We start from the raw sequence: 22321 nt of genomic DNA, 5'->3' as shown, positions 1-22321 counted from the left end.
ATAGTATTCAAACGCCCATTTATTACATAAGTCGCACCCTGGCAGATGCGGAAACAAGATACTCCACATTGGAAAAGTTAGTCTTATCCTTGGTCCAGACAGCGCGACGTTTGAGAAGATACTTCCAAGGCCATCCAATACATGTCCTCGCCAACTTTCGCTTACAAAATGTACTGAGCAAACCAGAATTGTCTGGGAGGCTTGCAAAATGGGCGATAGAATTAGGAGAACATGCAATCGAATATAAACCAAGGCTAGCAATCAAAGGCCAGGTTTTGGCTGATTTCATCGCTGAAATTCCTCAAGAAAAGGAGGAAGAATGCAAAAGGGAGATCGAACCTCCTGTGGATCAAAGGAAAGATGAAGTCTTGAAGTTGTTCACAGACGGAGCTTCTAATGATGAAGGCGCCGACGCGGGCCTAAAAATAACCAACCTAGAAGGGCAACACTTTACGTACGCAATACGCCTAGAATTGAAAAGCACAAACAACGAGGCGGAGTACGAAGCACTGTTGGCAGGGTTGAGAATCGCTAAAAAGCTAGGGGCCCGCCATTTGGAAGCACATGTGGACTCCATGCTAGTGGCAAATAAAATTGAAGGATCGTATGATGCAAATGACGATAAGATGGCATCATACCTAGCGTAAGCCAAAGTCCTAATGACAGCTTTTGCCACATGCAAGGTAAAACACATCAATAGAAGTGAGAACAAACAGGCTGACGCCTTAAGCAAACTTGCATCGGTTGGTTTTGAACACCTCGCAAAATACGTCCGCATTGAAGTCCTGACAACGCCTTCAATAATGAACAAAGAAGTTTTCGTATGTTTAGAGGCGGAAGAAAGTTGGATGACACCAATCATCAATTACCTCGCAAGAGGTATTTTGCCGCAAAACAAAGCAGAAGTGCGGAAGATCCGCCACAAAGCACTAAACTACACAATCCAAGGTGAGATTCTGTACATACGATCGTACTTGGGCCCACTTCTCAGATGCGTAGATCCACAAGACGTAAGTTATCTGTTGAGAGAAATCCATGAGGGAATATGCGGAGTACATGCAGGCCCAAGAATGGTAGTCGCCAAAATCATGAACACAAGGTATTATTGGCCAGGCATGCATGTAGATGCCGAAAAATAGTTGAGACGATGCAGCGCCTGCCAACGCCATGCACCAAACACCTTGCGCCCGAAAAATGCCATGATACCAGTAACAGCCTCTTGGCCATTTCAAAAATGGGCAATAGACATAACAGGGCCATTTCCAGAGGCGCCAGGGCATGTGAAGTTCCTGATGGTGGCAATTGATTACTTCACAAAGTGGATAGAAGCGAAGCCGGTGGCATCAATCAACGCGGCCAGCGTCAAAAAACTCATATGGGAATTCATAATCTGTCGCTTTGGGTTACCCATGAATTTGGTAAGTGACAATGGAACACAGTTCGCCGACCAGCACATCCAAAGATGGTTAAAGGAACTCAATGTCACACAGACATTCACTTTTGTTGATCACCCACAAGGGAATGGCGAAGTCGAATGCGCCAACAGAACAATCATTGGCAGAATCAAGAAAAGGTTAGCAAACCACAAATCAGGATGGGTCGATCAACTACCTCACGTACTATGGGCCATAAGAACGCATAAAAGTACAAGTAATGCAGAAACGCCGTTCAGCCTAACTTATGGTACCGAGGCAATGATCCCCGCCGAAGTCGGTGTTCCTTCACAAAGAATCACATTACAAAAGGACAACAACACAGAAAGGCGCTTAGACTTAATGCTTCTCGAAGAACGTCGAGAGTTAGCCGCAATAAGAGAACAAAACTACAAGCACCAGCTACAGAAGTATTACAACACGAAAGTCAAAATATGTGAGTTCAATGCCGGAGATTACGTCCTTCGCAACAACGAGGCATCAAGAGCACATGCACAAGGCAAATTGGCGCCGTCTTGGGAAGGCCCATATCAAATTAAGGAAGTATTGGGAAAAGGCGCCTACACTCTGATGCATCTCGATGGCACAGCGATTCCTAGAACATGGAACGCAGCACAATTGCAAAGATGTTATATGTAAATAGATTCCAATTGTAAACACAGGCCAAGGGTCGAATTTGAATGGAAACGATACTCCGCATTTCACAACTTAAAAGAAAGATTTCATTTATATACAAACAATTACAAACAAGCGCTTAAGCTCGTATAAAAAAAAGGGAAAAACAAAACAAAAAGTGCAACTATACAAGTCAAGAAGATAGCCTAATCTACGTCGTTGACACTCTTCCCAGATTCAACAACCACGCTATCTTCTTGGCCGCCAGCAGGAGCGGCGGAAGGTCCAGCTTGCGAAGGTTCAAGCAAATTCCTCAACAGCTGGATGCCATTTTCTTCCTTAGCATACTGAGCAACTTGCGAAAGAATTGGAAACGTAAGGGAATCGTATTCCGTCTCAGCAGCAGCATACTCCTTTTCCACAACGATGGCGTGAAGGGCATAGGCCTCAAGTGGGAGGTTGTCACGCAGATGCGTAATGGCATCCTGGAAACCAGCCTTGTGGCCAAGCTGTTGGGAAGCATTGACAAGGGCTCCAACGCAGTGCGTCAAATCATCAGCGCTAATGATGCGTTGGGCAACCTACATAAAGAAAAACATCAGTAGAATGAACAAGGAAACAAGCAAAAAGAGGGAGGGAATACCTTGCAAATAGCATGCTTCAACAACCAGTCACGGTCAGCAGCGGCGGCAGCACGCTCAGAAGTCAAAACTTTAATGGCTTACTCATTGGAAACCAGCGTGTCAGCCAGCTTGCCAGCATCCGCCTTCCTCAACGCAGCTTCCGCCTCCAACTATTCTATACGCTTGCGGAGTGCAACGTTTTCACTCTCGAGTCGAGCGGAAGCCTCCTTGGCGGCAATAGCGCGACTGCGTGCATCCGCAAGATCGGCATTAGACTTCTTGCACGCAGTCTCGAACTCCTTATAATGGGCGGCGCGCTCGCGGGCAGACTCCGCCAGTTCTGCCTTAGCCTTCGCCAGTTTCACCTCGACATCGCTTAAAGCTTGTCGATGATCAGACGACTCTTTACCGGCTTTCCAGGCACCGGCCTCAGCATCTTTCACCAATTGTTCCATCTCCCTCATACGAGCACCAGCATCAATTTTGTCCTCATGAAGGGCACAGTTCTCGCGCAGCAACTCCGCGAAACAAGAGAAAGCCTGGACTTGGTGAAAAGTGGCGTCGGAATACAAAGTATTCCTGGGCTGGATTTTACGAGCAATGCGCTCACCAGGAGGAACAACATGATCCAAGTATTCGGAGCAAGTGGCAGGATCTTCAAAATTGGCACCACAGGTAACCTTCCAGCGAGGGCAAAACACTTGGTTCGCCTCTATTGAGTCGTGGGGGTCCATATCCACATCTAGTACACCCCCACTCAAACATCCGCTAAACACGCCACTGCTGCTGCCTTGGAGTTCAAAAAATTTACCTTGTACCGTCGCACCCATACGAAAAGGCGGCGGCAGCACAACCACATCACCATCAAGAATAAAATTCTTGTCTGGTGAAGACTGTCTTGATTTCAAAAAATCAGCGACAGAAATGCTCGCTGATTCAAGACCAACCTTAGACGATTCGTCCACAATCGCCTTCATCGGTTGAGCAGACGAAGCTGGTAGAGAGACAACCGGAATTGACCTGGTAGACGCACGAACAGTCGTCACAATGGTTTCGGCCTCAGACGGGCCAACCACACCCGTCATCATCGGCAAAATCAGCATCTGTACAGTAGGCGCAGCCTCCGACAAGCTGCCAAAACTTGTCATCATCGGCAAACTGGAAAAAGGGGCCACCAGAGAAGATGCAACACCAGAAGGTTCGATAGAAACAGTCGATGAAGAAATCGCCAGCGTGCCTGAAATGAACAGACAAATTTAGAAAAGATCAAGTCGAATAAAAAAGAAAGAGTAGCAAACATTATACCTGACGATTTAACAAGACTACGCTTGACAAACCCGCCAAGACGAGGTTTCTTGAAGACGCGGGGTATCTCTTCATCATCTTCATTAATCACAGGGGTGGAACCCGAATTGTGTGGAACAGTGAACGCCCCACCCACTGAAGAAGAAGAAGAGGAAGATGGACCGGTAGATACGAAATTCGTATCGACAACGGTTCCGGAAGCTGCGGCTGAAGAAACAACATCAGTCGCCACCAAAATTGGAGTGGCGACCGTTGTATCCAGCGCAGACACAGTAACCACAGGCTGTGAAGCTGTTGGAGAGTAGAAGCCAACAGAACCCTGTGCGAAGGTGGTTGGGGAAGTCGCCATGCTGGCACTCAAACCGAGTGCTTCAAGCAATGATGCGGAAGAAGACACCGGATCTGCAAAAGGAACATTGAAGATCATGACGACATCGTCATCATCATCCACGGCGTCTCTTGCGACGACGTCTATCGGAGACGCAACCGTCTCCCCAACACTGCGTTGCACGCCCCTACCACTGCACTTAGGAAGGCGCACAACGTTAGATCGTCTACCTGAAAAAGAAAATGAAACGTTAGCAAAATAAGCAAACAAAGAAAAATGATAAAAGTAGTTGAACTTACCACTCTGAAGGGTAACAGAGCTAGGAGGTGGCAGCGGTCGCGAAGCAGATGATCGCCCCATAGGAAGAGGAAACATAAAGTTTCGAGCAGTCCGAGTGAGGATCGACTCCTCGCGGGGACCTAACTCCCCCCCCCCCAGCATTTTAACGCCCTCAGGCGCAGGCTGCAGGAGGATCATGCGATCGTCCACCTCTAAAGAAAAAATAAGTTAGGATATTACCAAACAAAATACACATCAGAGCAAAAATAAAAAAGACACTAACCTTGACCACAATTAAGAATAACCGGTACCAACGCCGCATCATCCCAGATGCGGCTCATACCGAATAACACCAACGCGCGCTCCGGATAGTGACGGAGTGGAGAAAGGCTAGCTTGCAAAGTGGTGAACCAGTCCGAACCGGTATAAGGAGTCATTTTCGGCTCAGGAAGCTCTTTCACATCCGTAAAAAACATAGGATGTGGAACCATGCACGCGGAGACGTAGAAGAACACACTCTTCCACTCATGCAAACTAGGTGGCGCATCTAAGGCAATAGCCTTGGCACCAGGGCGGGTATTCAAGTTGTACCACCCCTGGGAGAAGTGACACCGGTAGAAAGCAGATAACCTGTCAGCCGTCGGAGTAATACCGAGGCAATGACAGGTATAATCAAAATGGCGAAGACGAGCCATCCCGAATGGATGAATCTGGCTGAGATGCAGCCCAAACACACCCAGATCGTCCACCAAAAACCGGGCAAGGGGCAATCGGAAATTGCCCAAAAAGAAATACTCCCGGTACACAGCAACCTTGCCGACGGGAGCATCCCGAGCCGTCTTGCCATGAGCAGGCAACTCAGGCTCATACTCAGGGCCAAGGTTATAGACCCTGACCACATTGTTGAAGTCGTCGGCAGACATGCAACAACCGGCGAACTCCATGGTATTATTCTTCTTAGTCTTCGAGGTTTGAGATGACTCAGCCATAAAATGCAGAAGGCTTAGAGGAAGGAAAATGGGAGAAAAGGAAAACGGTGAGAAATGGTGCTTAAAATGGTGTAACCTCCCCCTATTTATACTAATCGCAGTTAATGAAGGCCGGGGGATACAAAAAGGATAATTAACGCGTGGCCCAATCAGAAAACACCACGATAATAAGATGGCAGGGGATGTGTGTTACAGCTGGGCGCGTCACCGGGATTCTCACCCACTCGCCTGACACAGGCAGAAAGTCTGCAGGCCAGAGCAGCCGTTTCAGTGACTTGTATTTAATTCACCCATCCACACCAAATTACACGTCATCCATATAAAAGGAAGCAAAGATGATAAGTATCAGGCAAAATAGGCTCCGCCATGGGATGATTTAAGATAAATCACCCGCCAAAAAAGGCTCCACCGTGGGATGATTTAAGATAAATCACCCGGCAAGATAGGCTCCACAATGGGATGATTTAAGATAAATCACCCGCCAAAATAGGCTCCGCCATGGGATGATTTAAGATAAATCACCCGCCAAGTTAGGCTCCGCCAAGGGATGATTTAAAATAAATCACCCGCCAAGTTAGGCTCCGCCATGGGATGATTTAAGATAAATTACCCGCCAAAATAGGCTCCGCCATGGGATGATTTAAGATAAATCACCCGCCAAGTTAGGCTCCGCCATGGGATGATTTATGATAAATCACCCGCCAAAATAGGCTCCGCCATGGGATGATTTAAGATAAATCACCCGCCAAGTTAGGCTCCGCCATGGGATGATTTAAGATAAATCACCCGCCAAGATAGACTCAGCCATGGGATGATTTAAGATAAATCACCCGCCAAATTAGGCTCCGCCATGGGATGATTTAAGATAAATCACCTCCCAAAATAGGCTCTAACGGACGATTTAACATAAATCACCAGCCAAAACAAGCTCAGACGGGATGATTTAACATAAATCACTCGCAATAATACGGCTACCCAAGGGACGATTAATGAAATCACCCGTCAAATACGCGGAGCTATCCACGAAAATAAACCAAACCAACGAGGAAAATCAGTGAAAAGCAAATAACATACGTAACCAAAATCCCATGATAAGTCCACAGCCCTCACTTCTTGAAAGAAGGGCGACTATGGACTAGGGAGACTTGTAGAGGTAGGGTATGAAACCCACCATTTGACAAAGTAACACCAAGTCCATACGATGGGCGGAACACTAGGCGCCGAGATGTTACTAACGCCAGGCGTAGTACATGGCGTAAAGAGTGTAGTCCAATATAAAACTTTTCCTGGCACCTCGGGAATGATAATATAAAGGTCCCACCAGCATGGGACAAAAATATAAGTGACCCACATAGGGATAAACACCAAACCAATGGGGATTGGACAACACATGAAGGACGGTACAAATAGTACAACCACGTCCTTGTCAAAAGGTCATGATGCCCACCAACTTCCACCAACCACTACGACCGCACGAGTGGGGAATATTATTGGTGGAAAACCTGACAAGGTGATTGGTCACACTCTCTTTCCTCCGGCTATAAATACCAATAAAACTCCAAATGGTAAAGGATACTTTCTCTGATTATCACTATCAAATTATACCATCTTGTACTACCAAGTACTGATTCTCACGCCGGAGGGTGGTTATGAGAGAATCCCCCCATTCCTCGTAACGAGCTCACGGTGTTCTGTTTAGCAGGTTACACTTGTCTGCGCCAAGAAGGTTTTATAACCCATCGTGAGGAATACCTAACCACTACCCTCGAACTAACGTGTTAGACCTTGAGGGATGGATTCGTGTTTCTTCATACACAGTACACTTGTAGTTGTAGCTCATCGAAGTATAAAATAAAAGAGTTAAATGTATAATAACTACTCCTTTGTGTTAAAAATATAATTTATTATAGTTATTACTTTATTAATATCTTTACAACAATTGTATTGCAACCTTTATTCTATTATATACATATTTGACTCGTAGTTTATTATATTATATTATTAATCAATGTTAAGGTTGTTATATGATTAGATTTCCTAATTATTAAATTTCTAAAATAGCCCTATTTGGGGAAGAGGTTCCAAAAATATCCCTCAAATTTTAAAATTTCAAAAATGTCCCCCTTTAACTTATTTCCGATAATACGTTAGGAAGTCTATCTTTAACACATCGTCGGAGATGTGTTAGACTTCCTAACGTATCATTAACGACGTGTTAGCCTCTTGTTTGTTTTTTAATATTATATTAACATAACTAATTCTACTTGTTTTTGTGATTTTATAACTTTTAATTTATAAAGTTTTATAACATTGAGAATGTACAGATAAAAATGCTTATTTTTATCTATATGTTGGCATAAATTTTATTTAAAACCGTGTGGGTCAAATTTTATTGAATATTTCGATATTAATTTGACATGACTCGGGTTTATGTAAATTTGTGCCTGTCCGTAGATAAAAATAAGCATGTTTTATCGGTATATTCGAAATAATATAAAACTTTATATATTGAAAGTTATAAAAAACAAATATAGGTATAAATAGTTATATTAATATAATATTAAAAATAACAAAAAAGAGGCTAACACGTTGTTGACGATACGTTAAGAAGTCTAACGCATCTTTGCCGATGTTTTAGGAAGTCTAACTCATCTCAGACGATGCGTTAGGAAGTCTAACACATATTCGGAGATGTGTTAGACTTCCTAACGCATCGTCGGAGATAAGTTAGAGGGGGACATTTTTGGAATTCTAAAATTTGGAGGACATTTTTGAAACCTCTTCCCAAAATAGGGCTATTTTAGGAATTTTCCCTAAATTAAATACATCTCTTCCTATACATTAATCATTTATAATCTTAATAGTAATTTAGAGAAAAGATCAAATAAGAAGTTTGATTTTCTTAAGAAGGCTAGGAAGGAGGGTATTTTAGTCTACTACCTTAATATTGAAAACCCACTTAATTTAATTTCAAAAACCCACTTAATTAAAACTCACTTAAATTTTCACTCATCTCCTACAACCACCACCGCCCACCGCCACCACCTTGCCGGAAAAGTCTTCGGAAATATCGCCGGAAAATAAAACACTATGAAAAACACAATGAAAAAACACAATGGAAAAAACACTGTGAAAATAAAAACACAGTGACAAAAAACACTACGAAAAAATAAAACACAATTGTATAACACAATTTTGTAAATCACAATTTTGGTAAAATACAATTTGTAAAAAACCACGATTTTTTTTATTTTTATATAGCAATATGGTACTCATATAAAAGATAACAAAACACTCGTTATTAAGGTGAAACTGTTTTTTAAAAAATGTCGTATAAAAAAGTTATTGACGTTTTAAAATGATGGGGGAATTTGACATGTGCCTTGCATGTGGAGAGAGAAAGTCAACAAATGCGTTATCCTTATTATGCCCTTACCCTTGTTTTACATTTGACTTTCTTTCTAATCTAATCTCAACCATTCAAGTCTAAAATAAATGAACAAGATTATTTCCTTTCCTTCCTACAAAAACTAATCTTCTTATTATAACTCAACTCTAGTAATTTATTCTTACTTTGTCGTTAATACTTAACAATCAAACTTACTTTTAATATTATTCTAAAAAAAAACAAAACCATTTAATATTAATATTTTGCTTAATATAAGGATGTCAATGAAACCCGAATCCGATGAGAAAACCCGAAACCTGACATAAATAGGACGGGTAATACCTAACTCGTTAGGGTTTGGGACGGGTTTGGGATTATTTTTGAAATTTTTCATGGGTTTGGGACAGGTTTGGGATTTCTAATATACCCGATTACCCGATAACATAAACCCATTTACCCGATTATATACCCGATGTACCCGATATAGCTTATTATATTATATATATATTATTTTCCAAATATATTATTTGTCGAAACTTATTTATGACAATTATTTGTGACATTTTATCTTTATGGTAACCATCTTTGTAATCGATTAGTTATATTTTGTCAAAACCCGATAGAAACCTAGCGGGTTTGAGCCGGGTATACCCGACGGGTATTTTATCAAAACCCGGTAAGAAACCTGAAACCCGACGGGTAGTTACCCTATTAAAACCCGACGAGTTTGGTATGGGTTTGGGACGGACTTTCATAACCGGGTATGGGTTTGGGAATATCTAAACCCGACCCGTTGCCATCCCTATCTTCATATATGGGTTACAAGATATTTAACCAATATTAGAGCATTCTCAGTCCATTTCATATATTTTTCTCTATAATTTAGCTAAAAAACACTATTTCATAAATTTATCTATAATTTTTCAAAAAGCTTTCACATTCTGTTCCTTAATCATATCCATAAATTCTTTTTTATTAGTTTTTTTTCTCTTTTGTCTTGTTATACAGTACATCGTGATTAAGATATAGTTGAAATATTATATGGTATGAATCAAAAGTAAGACCTATATTTAAGTTTTTACCTTAGTTGTTATATAACTTATCCATATAATAGAGAATGAATTGGAGAGATGATTTTGATGTTTTTATCAAATTTACCTTAAATTATATGAATTTGACAACTTCAGAGAATGAGTTAGAATGCTGTTAGTGAATTTCTGAAAGTGGCCCATTACACTTTGAATTCATTTACCTTATTACACCATAAAGCCATTTTGTTCTCTCTGTGGTTGCCCATCCTGTACATAATTAATTATATTATGAAAATGTTTAACCTTTATAGTTGTGTGTTTAAAGTTGTTGCGATAATCATGTTAAACATGCCTTTCGTATTATTGAACTTCATGTATTTAACTTTACATATTTTAATCATGTTAAACGTATTGCGTCGTTTAACCTCTTTATAAACACATGTATGTGTTAGTGTTTTAAGTAAATAAAACATCTATTTACATGTGTATGGGTTTAATAAATGTGTTAAACGTGTAATACGTCTCACAACCCATTCAACGGTATAACACTGTACATTTTCTCATATATAAGTTATATACAAGTTTAGTAATCTAGAATTAGCAAAGCAAACAATCACTATATACTTATGAAAAATATTAACTTCTATTACAAGAAAATTATTTAGGATACATTTAGTTTGCGTAGTTATTTTAAAAGAAACAGAGTCTAATGGAGTTAGAACTCGAAAGAACAAGATTTGAAATTGAAACTGCATCAAAAGAAATTCAAATTAGTAACAAAATTGAATGTCGTCACCTATTGGGCGCTCCTGCATATTGATCATTGCCACCAGATGCCTCCTCACCATCAACGGTGGTGGGGGGCGATCAGTGACATATGCAATGACAATGAATGAGCGAAGATTTCAAGTCCAATTAAAAAGAACTTTCGCTCTCTCCATAATATACAAGGACCGAAACCGAATACCGTTAAACTTCGGGCGGCTTAATGTATAACCAAAAAACTAAACTCTCTTTCTAATATGTTTTATTATCATTTGTGTCTCAACGGTGTCTCCGTGTTCAACTCGCGTTTCACCGAAACCATTTAGAATTTTCCTTTTCCTAACCAGCAGCAGCCACTCTTGAAATCCATCCTTAATAAATTCAACCTATTTTTTTTAATTTCAATAATTTAATAATATTATTATTCCATTCCATCTCTCTTTCAATTTCATCCTAATCCTCTCCATTCAAAACAATTCGTCAATCGAAAACCTAAACCGCTATCATACGATTCGATTCGACAATATTAATTCGGTTTCCGTTGATTTTGAAGAGCGATGTCGATGTGATATGGCATTGGCTCTCATCATACACTCATACGATGTCGCTTTACATTCGTCGCGAATCTTCTAAGGTATTATTATTATTATTAGTATTCTCTCTTGTATTTAGATCAAGTGATGATTAATTCATCAATTGATTTGTTTTTTATTTATTTATTAGCTTTGGAAAAGAATTTGTGCGGAAACTACAACCGAAATTAATCTGCTGGTGGAGAATTGGAAGTATATTCTCGGCGGTTTAATTTGTCAGGTTTGTTTGATCGTTTTCAGTACTGTTAATCACGGCATCTTAATTGTTAGATCAACTTACCTGTACGGATCCTTTACCTAATCATCTTTTTTCTTCCATTATTTTACACTTTTCTGGTTAATTAGCATTCAAATTGTTGTAATACTGGTGGTATATATCGTTGATGATGTTCATCATGCTTATTGTTTGTTTTTGTAAATTATTTCAGTACATTCATGGTCTAGCAGCTCGTGGAGTTCATTATTTTCATCGTCCCGGACCGATTCTTCAGGATTCTGGCTTTCTTTTGCTTCCTGTAAGTATAAATTAAGATCAAATGCAAACAGATTTAACGTGAGAAGTGTAAGAAACATCAGAGTACTTATTATTACGTTATAAGAAAATTAACTAGAGTTAGAGTAATTATTATTACTCTTGTTTAAAACTATCGCGTCATAATATCTACTCTAGTGCATAGTTGTTAAGAGCAGCGTAACGAAACAATGATCCAGCGCTATCTTATGTATAGCGCCTAAATAGAGTGAAATAGCGGCAATTAGGGTTTTCTTTTTCTATTTTTTTTTAATATTAAAAACTGAATTTTTAGGCATTTTAATTGACCAAACAGCACCAATCTTCAGTAATACGTTATCGCTAAACATCATATAGCACCTGCCATTTCATCGCGTAGCGTATAGGTAGCTTGTCGATATTCACCGTTATTTGCTATTATTAACTCTGCTCTGGTGTTAATCATACTTACTCTAATGCTTCTTAAACTTCTCACGTTAAAAGTTGTTTGTACCAGATATATATTTGTGAATGTTACAGGGAAGATAAAAGTTTTTAATGATTAATATTTGTGAATCTTTGTATGGTTTATAGGAACTAGGGCAGGAAAGAGCATATGTCAGTGAGACCGTATTCACATTTGTCTTTCTATCCTTCTTCCTGGTAATTTATTTTTGATGTAATTCGTTAAAGTAACCTACTTTGCATTTATGATTGGTATGTACATTTTGTCCTGATCCAGTGTTGTTCTGGTACAGTGGACCTTCCATCCTTTCATACTCAAGAGCAAAAAGATCTACACAGTTCTCATATGGTGCAGAGTTCTTGCTTTTCTAGTTGTAAGTGGGAATTTGTACCATAATTAATGCTTATGTTTCTCTGCTTTTTGGTAAAGTTAGATAACGGTGTACTGAATTCTAGGACACCCCTTAACACTGTCACATTGTTATGGCTGGTATTTATTTCACACACATGATTGTGGAAGAACAATATAATGAACAATTGACCAAAATAGTTGTAGTATTTGATAATTTTACCGCCAATCACAAGAAGCTACGTGGTAACTGGTAACATTCGCGCTAATGGTGGTCGTTTCTAGTATCGATATTGATAGGGTTTCCTTTTACTAAAAGATTTTGTAACGGTTAAATTGTTTGGTTAAAAAAAAGACTGATATCCATTTTGTTTATATATGTGTCTTACAGGCTTGTCAAATTCTCCGGATCATTACATTCTATTCAACTGTACTGCCTGGTCCAAATTATCATTGTCGCGAGGTATATTATTATCTACTAATTCGTTTGTTTGTTTTCTTTATAAGAATCTTTTTGTTCGTACAATCAAATGAAATTTGTACATGATTGTAGGGTTCACGGTTTGCAACGCTACCTCGTCCCGATAATCTTTTTGAAACACTAATAATCAGTAAGTTATATACTTTGTTTCTTTATAATTATCTTTGAGTTGCTAATGTGTTTAAGTTAGTTTCTAATTTTAATATCTGAACTTGCAGTTCCTCGGGGCGTTCTTTATGGTTGTGGGGATTTGATATTCTCGTCTCACATGATCTTTTCTCTCGTATTCGTGCGTACGTATCAAAAATACGGTAGTCGGAGGTACACTGCAAACTTAACATACATTTTTTTTATCAGCATTAGAACTATGTTTAATATTTAATTGGCTTAATAAAGTAGTTTTCCTAATATGCAAACTTTTGATTTTTTCATGTAGATTTATAAAGCAGTGTGCCTGGTTGGTGGTTGTGATACAGAGTTTATTAATTATCGCGTCTCGTAAACATTACACAGTTGATGTTGTTGTGGCCTGGTAAGATAACGCTTCAACACACATGCAATAACCTGTTATGCAAGTCACTTATTATTATCGTTATTATTGCAGGTACACGGTTAATTTGGTCGTGTTCTTTGTTGACAAGAAGTTGCCAGAGATGCCTGATCGCAATGCAGGTGCACTTTCCTTACCTGTTAGCAAGGATGGCCGAATGAAAGAAGAAAACATTAAACTTGTGAATGGAAACTCTGGAGATCCTGTAGATCGGGTAATTATTATGGCTTAGTATTAACTTTATAAGGTAATAATAACAATTATAATGATGACATTACGTTAACTAAAAGAGTGTTATGATGGTGGTGTTATAGAGGTCGAGAAGTCAAGCGAATGGGAAGGTGAATGAAGATGGTGAGACCCTACACATCGAAGTACTGGATTCTGCGTAACTAATGGAAATTCAAAGACCGCTGAGCCCTGGTTTATATCTTTAAGTAAAACTTTGAATTGGGTGGTTGTTCTTTTGATTTTGATTCAGATTTTAGAGTAACCTTAGTTGTATTATTATAAGTTGGTGTTTTTTTGTTATTAGTATATTTTTTAAGTTAATTATTTATTCTGCTACTTATTTTAAGAAATATCAAGTGTATATGGTTCTACTCTCTTGATGAATGTCCAATTTAAATCTTAATTTTATTTTTGGATACCCATTTTATAAACTGACACTGTAAAGTCTGTACTGGCACACCCCATGTGCACTCGCTGGTAGTAAAATCAAAGTTAAGTCTGGGCAAAGTATGCTTGTGACCTTGCTGTGAACCAGAGGCAGAATTACGTTTCCATGAACCTGTCACTTTACACAACAAAAATCTCAATATAATAAAAAACCAGTAAAATAGAGGTGTAGATGAGTTCTGTTTTTCTTTCCCTCTTTTTCTTTTCTCTTTTTTTTCCTAACTTAGATCTTGAACTCGACTCATGAGCTTATATAAGTTTGAGCTCGGCTCATTTATAATATTATACATACATTTGCAATTTTAGTTTGTAGATGATAACACAGAATTATTTAGTTATATCTGTCATAGTTATATTATGTACACATATATTCAATAATGTTCTTCATTTATTAGTATATTTATATTTATAGTTTTAATAAAATTGCTACCTATAATTAATATGCTTGTTTAGCCTTGTGAATTTAGCCAAGCTCTGTAAATGAAGCTTTGGCACGACGTTGCTATTTGTTAAGAGCATCAATCTAGGTTCGTGCTCGGACTCCTTTAAATCTGGCTCAAGTTCACGAGCAGTTCGGTTTGTTTACGTACCTACTTATAGAAACTGATTTCCAACCGCCACATAATTCAAAAAAGGATCAAACATAAATAATTTGGTATTTTAAACTATGGTTTGTGAAGTGTAGTCTTAAGGATCAATCTAAGCTCATTCAAGTCATCCAATTCCTAACTACACTATTATCTAAGGCTGTAAATGAACCGGACCGGATAAGGCCTTATTCATGTTCGTCCGTTAAACTTTTATCAAAGAGATGAAACGAAATCCCAGCTCGCTTAAATATGTAAAATATAACACCCCTAACCAAACCGTGTCGGTTTTTGAACATTGGTAAGTCTCAACAATGTATTGTGTGCTCCCCAAAGGAGTTAAAACACGCCTTCCACAAACAAGGCATATCTCATAAACCAGAAATAGCAGAATCCTGAGGTGATACTTAAGTTTAGCGTGATACTTCACCGCCACACATGTGGGCCAAACCATCTTTAAGGATAGAAAGAAGAAAATCTTGAGCATGTGATGCTTGTAGAATTGTGCACTTAGAAACTTCTTTTTGTCTACCTGTCACGTGAAAGTGTGCTTCCATTTCATAAACAATTACTAATAATCGCATTTGCTAGTGCTTGTTGTCGTTTCATACATGCATAACTTCTCTCTTATCACCTTTTTTATGGTCTATAATTTCTACCATTCACTCAGGTTAAAAAAATCAATATGCTCATTATTTGTTTTATGTACATAGAAATATAGAATCCTTAAACTGATCTTATAAAGGGCGCCTTTAAATAACATAACAAGAGAAACTGATTAATTTGTTTTCTCAGTTAATGTTTGATTCATGAAAATGTACAACTAATATTACATGTTAACCATCCTTAGGCATCCCTACATCTGGTTTTAATATTAAGTATAAAACCAACCTTAATCCTATTATATATCTGATTTAACATTTCATATTTTTATGTATAAAGCCACCTACAATATTTCACATATCAGGCTTTAAGGGCCAGTTTGCTAGAACAAAGTGCTCAAGTGCTCAACCCATAATATAGGCCCAATTAATGATTCCAAATAATATTTTTATAAATTCTAAAGGATCACAAATGAGTGGTGGATATCTGGGACCCATCATAACACACCCACTCATCACCTTACATTTTCCATAACCCAATCTCGTATTTTCTTTATTTTTTTTTGTATCAAAATATTATATAAAATCTAAGAAAAACAGGAATCATTCCCTTTGGAAAGGAAACCATGGCAGCAACCACATCTTCAAACCTCCTTCACTTCTCAAGTTCCCACTCAATTTCACGTATTTCCCCTCTAAACACCACTCTCATTTCATGTTCCAAGAGACCGTTGGCGGCTGCGGGTGTCGGCTCTGCTGCCACCACAACAACCAGAGTACGATGCATGGCGGTGGCATCCGAGGCTGAGTCAGTAAAGAAGAGAAGCACTTATCAGATTGAGACATTAACAAACTGGTTGTTGAAGCAAGAGCAATCCGGAGTCATTGATGCCGAACTTACTATCGTTTTGTCTAGCATTTCAATGGCGTGTAAGCAGATTGCATCGTTGGTGCAACGCGCTAGCATTTCCAACCTCACTGGAGTCCAGGGAACCGTAAATGTTCAGGGAGAGGATCAGAAGAAGCTCGATGTCGTCTCCAATGAGGTTGGTTATATAAGTTCAAAACAAACAAACAAACGTACTCAGTAAAATCTTACTCAGTAAAATCTTACTTGTAGTAAACTATTTGTTGTGCCCACTGAGTAGGCAGTAACACAAACTTTACCCTATCTCAGAAGGTAGAAATGCTCCTTCATCGTGTCTAGCAGTGCCGTAGCTATCCTTTGAGTGGGTGGAGGGGGGGGGGGGGTCGGCCGACCCCTGTGAAATTTTTTTACTAGTATATATGTGTTAAAATCCCGACCGACCCCTATATAATTTTGACCCTGACCCTTGTGTGATTTTGAGAACGGCACAACGACCCAGTTGAAATTTCGAGAACAACCTTATGAAATTTGAGACCAACCATAATATTTTTTTTTACATATTTACAACTTTAATTATATAAATGTATATAAATAATATACCAACTAAATCTGAGTTTAATAGGAAACAATTTAAATACAAGTTTAGCTCAAATGCTCAATTTTTAAGTACAAGTCTCAAACTCCCAACTTAATCTACATTTAAGCTAATTAAAAAAAAAGAGTATGATGGCGGAAGTAATAGGTCAGATAAATTTAATGGATTAAGTGTTTTAATCTAAAAAATGTTTCGGCTATATATTATTTTGCTCATTTACTTCATTTGCATTGATGTATTGTTTATTCGTTAATGGAAGTTAGCTCTCGTATCATTATTACTCATTGCAACCGTATGCGTTGAAATTTGCTTTTCGGCGATTGAGCACGTGAAGTCCAATTTACGTAATCATATGGGTGATGAGAGTTTAAACGATAATTTTATTTATTTCATTAAGAAAAAACATGCTTATAAATGTCATACTAGATGATGTTTGGGTTAGATTTCAGAAAATGAAAGCCCGTATAGCACAAAGCTAGATATATTGTTCAATAATTATGCATTTATAATGAAGTTTCTCGTACTTTTTTTTTGTTATATAATGCTTTGTTTGATTATCATTTTTTTCTATATATATGACCGACGCAATTTGACTCGACCCGATGGTCGAACCGGACCAAAAAAAATTTTATATAGCGATGGTTAATTGTGTACGGATACAAAAATTTTCCGACCCTTGTGAGAAAATTTCCTGGATCCGTCGCCACTGACGTCTAGTTAGATTAACCAAGACCGTTTACTATTTGTACCAATTGATTTGACTTTTATTATTATAATTATCTATATATACAGTAAAAGAGACTCCTGCCGTCGCAGATAAATTTAGGAATATTTTAAGTATTGTTTGTAGTATATATTTTCAAAGGTAGGAAGTTTAAGTAACAAAATTATTTGTGAAATTTCCAAAGTAAAAGTAGGTTTAAGTTTTTTTAAAAAGTTAAATCAATTAGTGCAACTAGTAAAAATCTTGATAAAAAAAATTCACCCATTAAAATATATTGATACAAGACAACACTATAAATTTTTGCATACAATAGTTCTATGATTCTTGTACGTTTAAATTGGAAACATTTTGGAACTTCTAAGTAATTGAGAATGTGTGGATTGAATAGGTGTTTTCAAATTGTTTGAGATCAAGTGGAAGAACCGGAATCATTGCGTCCGAGGAGGAAGATGTGCCGGTGGCAGTGGAAGAGAGTTACTCAGGCAACTACATCGTGGTGTTCGATCCTCTTGATGGATCATCCAACATTGATGCTGCTGTTTCAACTGGTTCTATATTCGGAATCTATAGCCCAAATGATTAGTGTATCCCTGATATCAGTGATGACTCTACGGTATATTCTGTTTCTTTTCTACTCCAAATATCTAGTTAGGCTTCTTAAAGACTTATGATCATACCTACAAGTCAATGAAGTTAAATAAAAACCGGTCACAAATTCACATGTTATGAAGTTTTTGACAAAAGCTTGACAACCCAATAGAGGAACAAAGTTACAAAACAAAGGGAAATTCACAAATACATCCATTTTTACTAAAAAATTAACAAAATAGACTTCACTTCTTAAATTATCAGTCAGCTAGAGCGTTACAAATGTAACTTGGTACAACATATTTCAATCCGGTGCAACAAATTGGATCTATTTGGCGTAGTAGATTCGATCATTTTGCCACACTAGATCCAATATGCAATATGAGAGGCCCTGAATTAAAAAAAAGGTGATATTTTACTTATAATTAAAATGTGGTGGAAAAGATTTTAATTAAGACTCTAATCCATCAGTAATAGACACACTTGTTCTTCTATAATTGATATAAAATTTTGAAATTAAAAAGTTAAATAAATATTTTATAATTTCAAAAGTGTACTTTTATGTTATTAATAGTATCCTAAAAGAAAGTGTTCATTGGTCATGAATATGATTTAACCAAAAAGTGTTTATTGGCAATGCTCAGAAAGTGTCCATTTATGTCCTACATACATGTTAACTTTGATTTGAAGTGATGGAGTTTGACCAAAATGTCAAAATGCAGCTAGACAGCGTGGAACAAAAGTGCATCATTAACGTATGCCAACCCGGAAACAACCTCCTAGCAGCCGGTTACTGCATGTACTCGAGCTCAATAATCTTCGTGCTCTCAATAGGAACTGGTGTATACGTGTTCACCTTAGACCCGATGTACGGTGAGTTTGTCCTCACTCAAGAAAAGATTCAAATCCCTAAATCGGGCAAGATTTACTCGTTCAATGAAGGAAACTATCAACTATGGGACGACAAGCTCAAGAAATACATGGATGATCTAAAGGACCCGGGTCCCACTGGCAAGCCGTATTCGGCTCGATATATTGGTAGTTTGGTTGGTGATTTCCATAGGACACTTTTGTATGGAGGGATTTACGGGTACCTGCGTGACAAAAAGAGTAAGAATGGTAAGCTTAGGTTGTTGTATGAGTGTGCACACATGAGTTACTTGGTTGAACAAGCAGGTGGAAAAGGGTCCGATGGGCATCAACGAGTACTTGACATCCAACCAACCGAGGTATGTCATATCATGTATTCATGTGTTTACTTTGACTTTTTAGGTCAATTAGATGGTCTAGAATTGAAATTGATTTGGACTTTGGTATGTTGGTTTTTTCAGATTCATCAACGAGTGCCTTTATACATTGGAAGTGTGGAGGAAGTGGAAAAGTTGGAGAAGTATTTGTCTTAAGTTAAAACTAAATGTAAAGTATGAAAAACAAAAGTGGTAAGGATTGGTTGAAGAGGTTTTTGATGGGGATCTTTGTTTACGCATTTCTCACCCAAATTTTATTCAAATTTTCTTTTTTATTCAAATTTTCTTTCCATAGGACGACAAGTTCAAAAGTTATCAACAAGAAGTACGGTCCTTAGACCACGGGGGTTACCCAAGGGGGAAGTCGTTCATGTTAGCTCACAGTATTCATCTTGTAAACAAACACACACGCGCACACACAAATGATAAAAATTTTTGAGAACCGCAAAAGCTCGCCTAAATTATCATTTTTTTTCTTCGGATATATTATATACTAATTATACAAATGAAAAAAAAAACACATGCATAATTTGATTTCTTACATCTCACATTTGCAAAAAGTGTGTGAACAAACATATGTAATCATTGGACCCGCATTTTTTCCAAACGTGGTTATACAAATGTAAGAAGTTGATTTGCGTAATTTTTTCTTTTTATTTTCATATCTATAATTAGCGTATAATACACATGAAACACAATTTTTGATGGTTTGTATGAGTTACTTACGGGTCTTAAAACTCACCATATGTATAAATAAAATAATTGGTTGTTAAGAGTTATTAAAATTTTAAACTGTTTTGAGTTCTAATAGGAACCCAACCTAATAAACAAAGTTTTAAAGATAAGTTGAGAGGTAGGTAGTTAATAATATACATCACTCACTACGAATGAAATTTACAGCTCGATCAAAATCCACAAACGCAGAATCAAATAGGCTATTTCGATCACGTAGGAACAACGAAATGGTCTATGTCAATTGTCATGAGTTCGAATAGAAGAAATTGTTAAAAAGGAAAAAATAACTTAGAATGTCACTACAATAACACACGTACCAATTAAACCGAAAATGAATCAAATCTTAATCATGGTTATTTGATTTCTAACTAGGATGATGATACTCAAGTTATCAAAAGTCAAAAAATAGCGTTTATTGCCAAAACACATCTTATTGATTCTTCATATACTCTATGAATTAATCAAAACAGTAATGTTATGCAAATGATTGGGGATATTAGGATAATGTTTGGTATGAGGATGGAGAATGGAATAACTTATTGAAATTGAATGAAAAAAAAAGATATTTGGTTGCTCAATGTTTTGGGAGAAGAAGCGTGAACTTTATATGATGTTTATTGACCTAGAAAAGGCGTACGACAGTGTGCCACGCCAAGTGCTTTGGGAGTGCCTAGAAGGTAAAGGGGTCCCGAGAAAATATATAGAGATAATTATGGATATGTATACCAGGAGTGCAACAAGTGTTTGTGCGCCCGGGGCGGATGGTGATCTCTTCCCTGTGGAGGTAGGACTTCACCAGGGGTTAAGTTGAGTCCGTTTCTTTTTGTAGTAGTCTTGGATGAGTTATCTAAGTCAATTCAAGAAACAGTCCCATGGTGCATGATGTTCGCAGATGATATTGTGTTAGTTGCTGAGAGAAAACAATATCTAAACATAAGGCTAGAGGAGTGGCGAACAACTTTAGAGACAAAAGGCTTAAGGATTAGTCGATCTAAGATGGAGTACCCCCACTGTGATTTTAGTGAGGTAATAGACAATGAGGACGTCCAAATCACCATTGAAGGGCAAGTGGTTACGCAGGTAACGAAGTTCAAGTATCTAGGATCATTTGTTCAGAGCGATGGGGAATTAGACAGTGATGTGGCCCATCGAGTTCAGGTAGGATGGTGTAGACAAGATTGCTAAAGGGAAAATTTTACAGGGAAATTTTATATTGTGCGACAAGAGATTCCCAACTAAACTATAGGAAAAATTTTATACGGTCGCAGCTAGACCTGCAATGTTATATGGAACAGATTGTTGGGCCATCAAGAAGGCACAAGTGCGGAAGATGGATGTAGTAGAGATGAGAATGCTACGTTGGATGTGTGGGCACACAAGGTTAGACCGAATAAGAAACACTGTGTTCGGGAGAGATTAGGGGTATCTAACATATCTGATAAGATAAGAGAGTGGAGATTGAGATGGTTTGGTCATGTGAAGAAAAAACAGACGACAAATCTTGTTAGATCCGTAGAAAACATTACTATAGAGGGGAGGAGGGGTAGAGGCCGACCTAAATTGACTTGGGATGAGAGGATTAGACATGATTTGCTAGACCTAAACATCTCCGAGGACATGTTTGAGGATATGAATTATTGGAGACGTAGAATTAATGTTAAGGATTTTTAGGGAGAAATGAATACCTTAGGGGCTTCTCATTACCTTATTTTTGGTTACACACCATTATGTTATTTTCTTTTCATATATTATATATTTTTATATATTTATGTATTAGTAGCATTATTTTTACTACATGCTATATTAATTATATTACTGTTTAACTTTGATTTTCTCTTGTGGTCGCTCATACATATGTTTTTTTAGAGCTGAGGGTCTCTTTAGAAGCCACCTCTCTATCTCGCCATCGTCGCCGCCACCTAACCACCAGCACTGTCACCACCTTACCACCACCACCCCTACCATTTTACTGCCACCCTGCCACCATCTAACCACCACCACTTGACCGCCACT

At 38.0% G+C, this 22321-nt stretch overlaps 4 protein-coding genes across 4 annotated transcripts; all 4 read left to right on the top strand.

Annotated features, from left to right (window-relative positions):
- The first annotated feature begins 659 nt into the window (after positions 1-659).
- Positions 660-1139, top strand: LOC143629733 (uncharacterized). Its single transcript, XM_077098928.1, has one exon. It carries the CDS (start codon positions 660-662, stop codon positions 1137-1139), a length of 480 nt encoding a protein of 159 aa, XP_076955043.1.
- Positions 1140-11168: 10029 nt separating this feature from the next.
- Positions 11169-14306, top strand: LOC143629774 (phosphatidylinositol:ceramide inositolphosphotransferase 1-like). The gene is made up of 11 exons (XM_077098953.1): positions 11169-11390; positions 11480-11569; positions 11778-11864; positions 12434-12502; positions 12598-12678; positions 13045-13116; positions 13207-13264; positions 13353-13455; positions 13571-13666; positions 13739-13898; positions 13999-14306. The coding sequence occupies exons 1-11, from the start codon at positions 11358-11360 to the stop codon at positions 14074-14076; spliced, it is 927 nt and encodes a 308-aa protein (XP_076955068.1). The 5' UTR covers positions 11169-11357; the 3' UTR covers positions 14077-14306.
- Positions 14307-16127: 1821 nt separating this feature from the next.
- On the top strand, positions 16128-19845 carry LOC143629772 (fructose-1,6-bisphosphatase, chloroplastic-like). Its single transcript, XM_077098952.1, has 4 exons — positions 16128-16597; positions 18127-18351; positions 19049-19555; positions 19658-19845. The coding sequence occupies exons 1-2, from the start codon at positions 16178-16180 to the stop codon at positions 18319-18321; spliced, it is 615 nt and encodes a 204-aa protein (XP_076955067.1). The 5' UTR covers positions 16128-16177; the 3' UTR covers positions 18322-18351; positions 19049-19555; positions 19658-19845.
- LOC143629732 (fructose-1,6-bisphosphatase, chloroplastic-like) lies at positions 19019-19729 on the top strand. The gene is made up of 2 exons (XM_077098927.1): positions 19019-19555; positions 19658-19729. The coding sequence occupies exons 1-2, from the start codon at positions 19019-19021 to the stop codon at positions 19727-19729; spliced, it is 609 nt and encodes a 202-aa protein (XP_076955042.1).
- Positions 19846-22321: the final 2476 nt, after the last annotated feature.

This window comes from Bidens hawaiensis, unplaced genomic scaffold (genome assembly GCF_021521415.1).
Source record: "Bidens hawaiensis isolate Kalapana, Puna unplaced genomic scaffold, B.hawaiensis_p1.1 tig00005453_1, whole genome shotgun sequence".
NCBI lineage: Eukaryota > Viridiplantae > Streptophyta > Magnoliopsida > Asterales > Asteraceae > Bidens > Bidens hawaiensis.
Note: the sequence above shows the minus strand (reverse complement) of the source record. Positions and strands in the feature narration are given on the sequence as shown.

Excerpts from the sequence above, each read along its gene's own strand:
- LOC143629733 (XM_077098928.1), top strand. The coding sequence starts at position 660 with ATGACAGCTTTTGCCACATGCAAGGTAAAACACATCAATAGAAGTGAG.
- LOC143629774 (XM_077098953.1), top strand. The coding sequence starts at position 11,358 with ATGTCGCTTTACATTCGTCGCGAATCTTCTAAG. Across the intron at positions 11,570-11,777 it reads TCGGCGGTTTAATTTGTCAG|TACATTCATGGTCTAGCAGC; the intron begins GTTTGTTTGATC and ends AAATTATTTCAG. Across the intron at positions 13,899-13,998 it reads CTGGAGATCCTGTAGATCGG|AGGTCGAGAAGTCAAGCGAA; the intron begins GTAATTATTATG and ends GTGGTGTTATAG.
- LOC143629772 (XM_077098952.1), top strand. The coding sequence starts at position 16,178 with ATGGCAGCAACCACATCTTCAAACCTCCTTCACTTCTCAAGTTCCCAC. Across the intron at positions 16,598-18,126 it reads TCGATGTCGTCTCCAATGAG|GTGTTTTCAAATTGTTTGAG; the intron begins GTTGGTTATATA and ends TGGATTGAATAG.
- LOC143629732 (XM_077098927.1), top strand. The coding sequence starts at position 19,019 with ATGGAGTTTGACCAAAATGTCAAAATGCAGCTAGACAGCGTGGAACAA. Across the intron at positions 19,556-19,657 it reads TTGACATCCAACCAACCGAG|ATTCATCAACGAGTGCCTTT; the intron begins GTATGTCATATC and ends TGGTTTTTTCAG.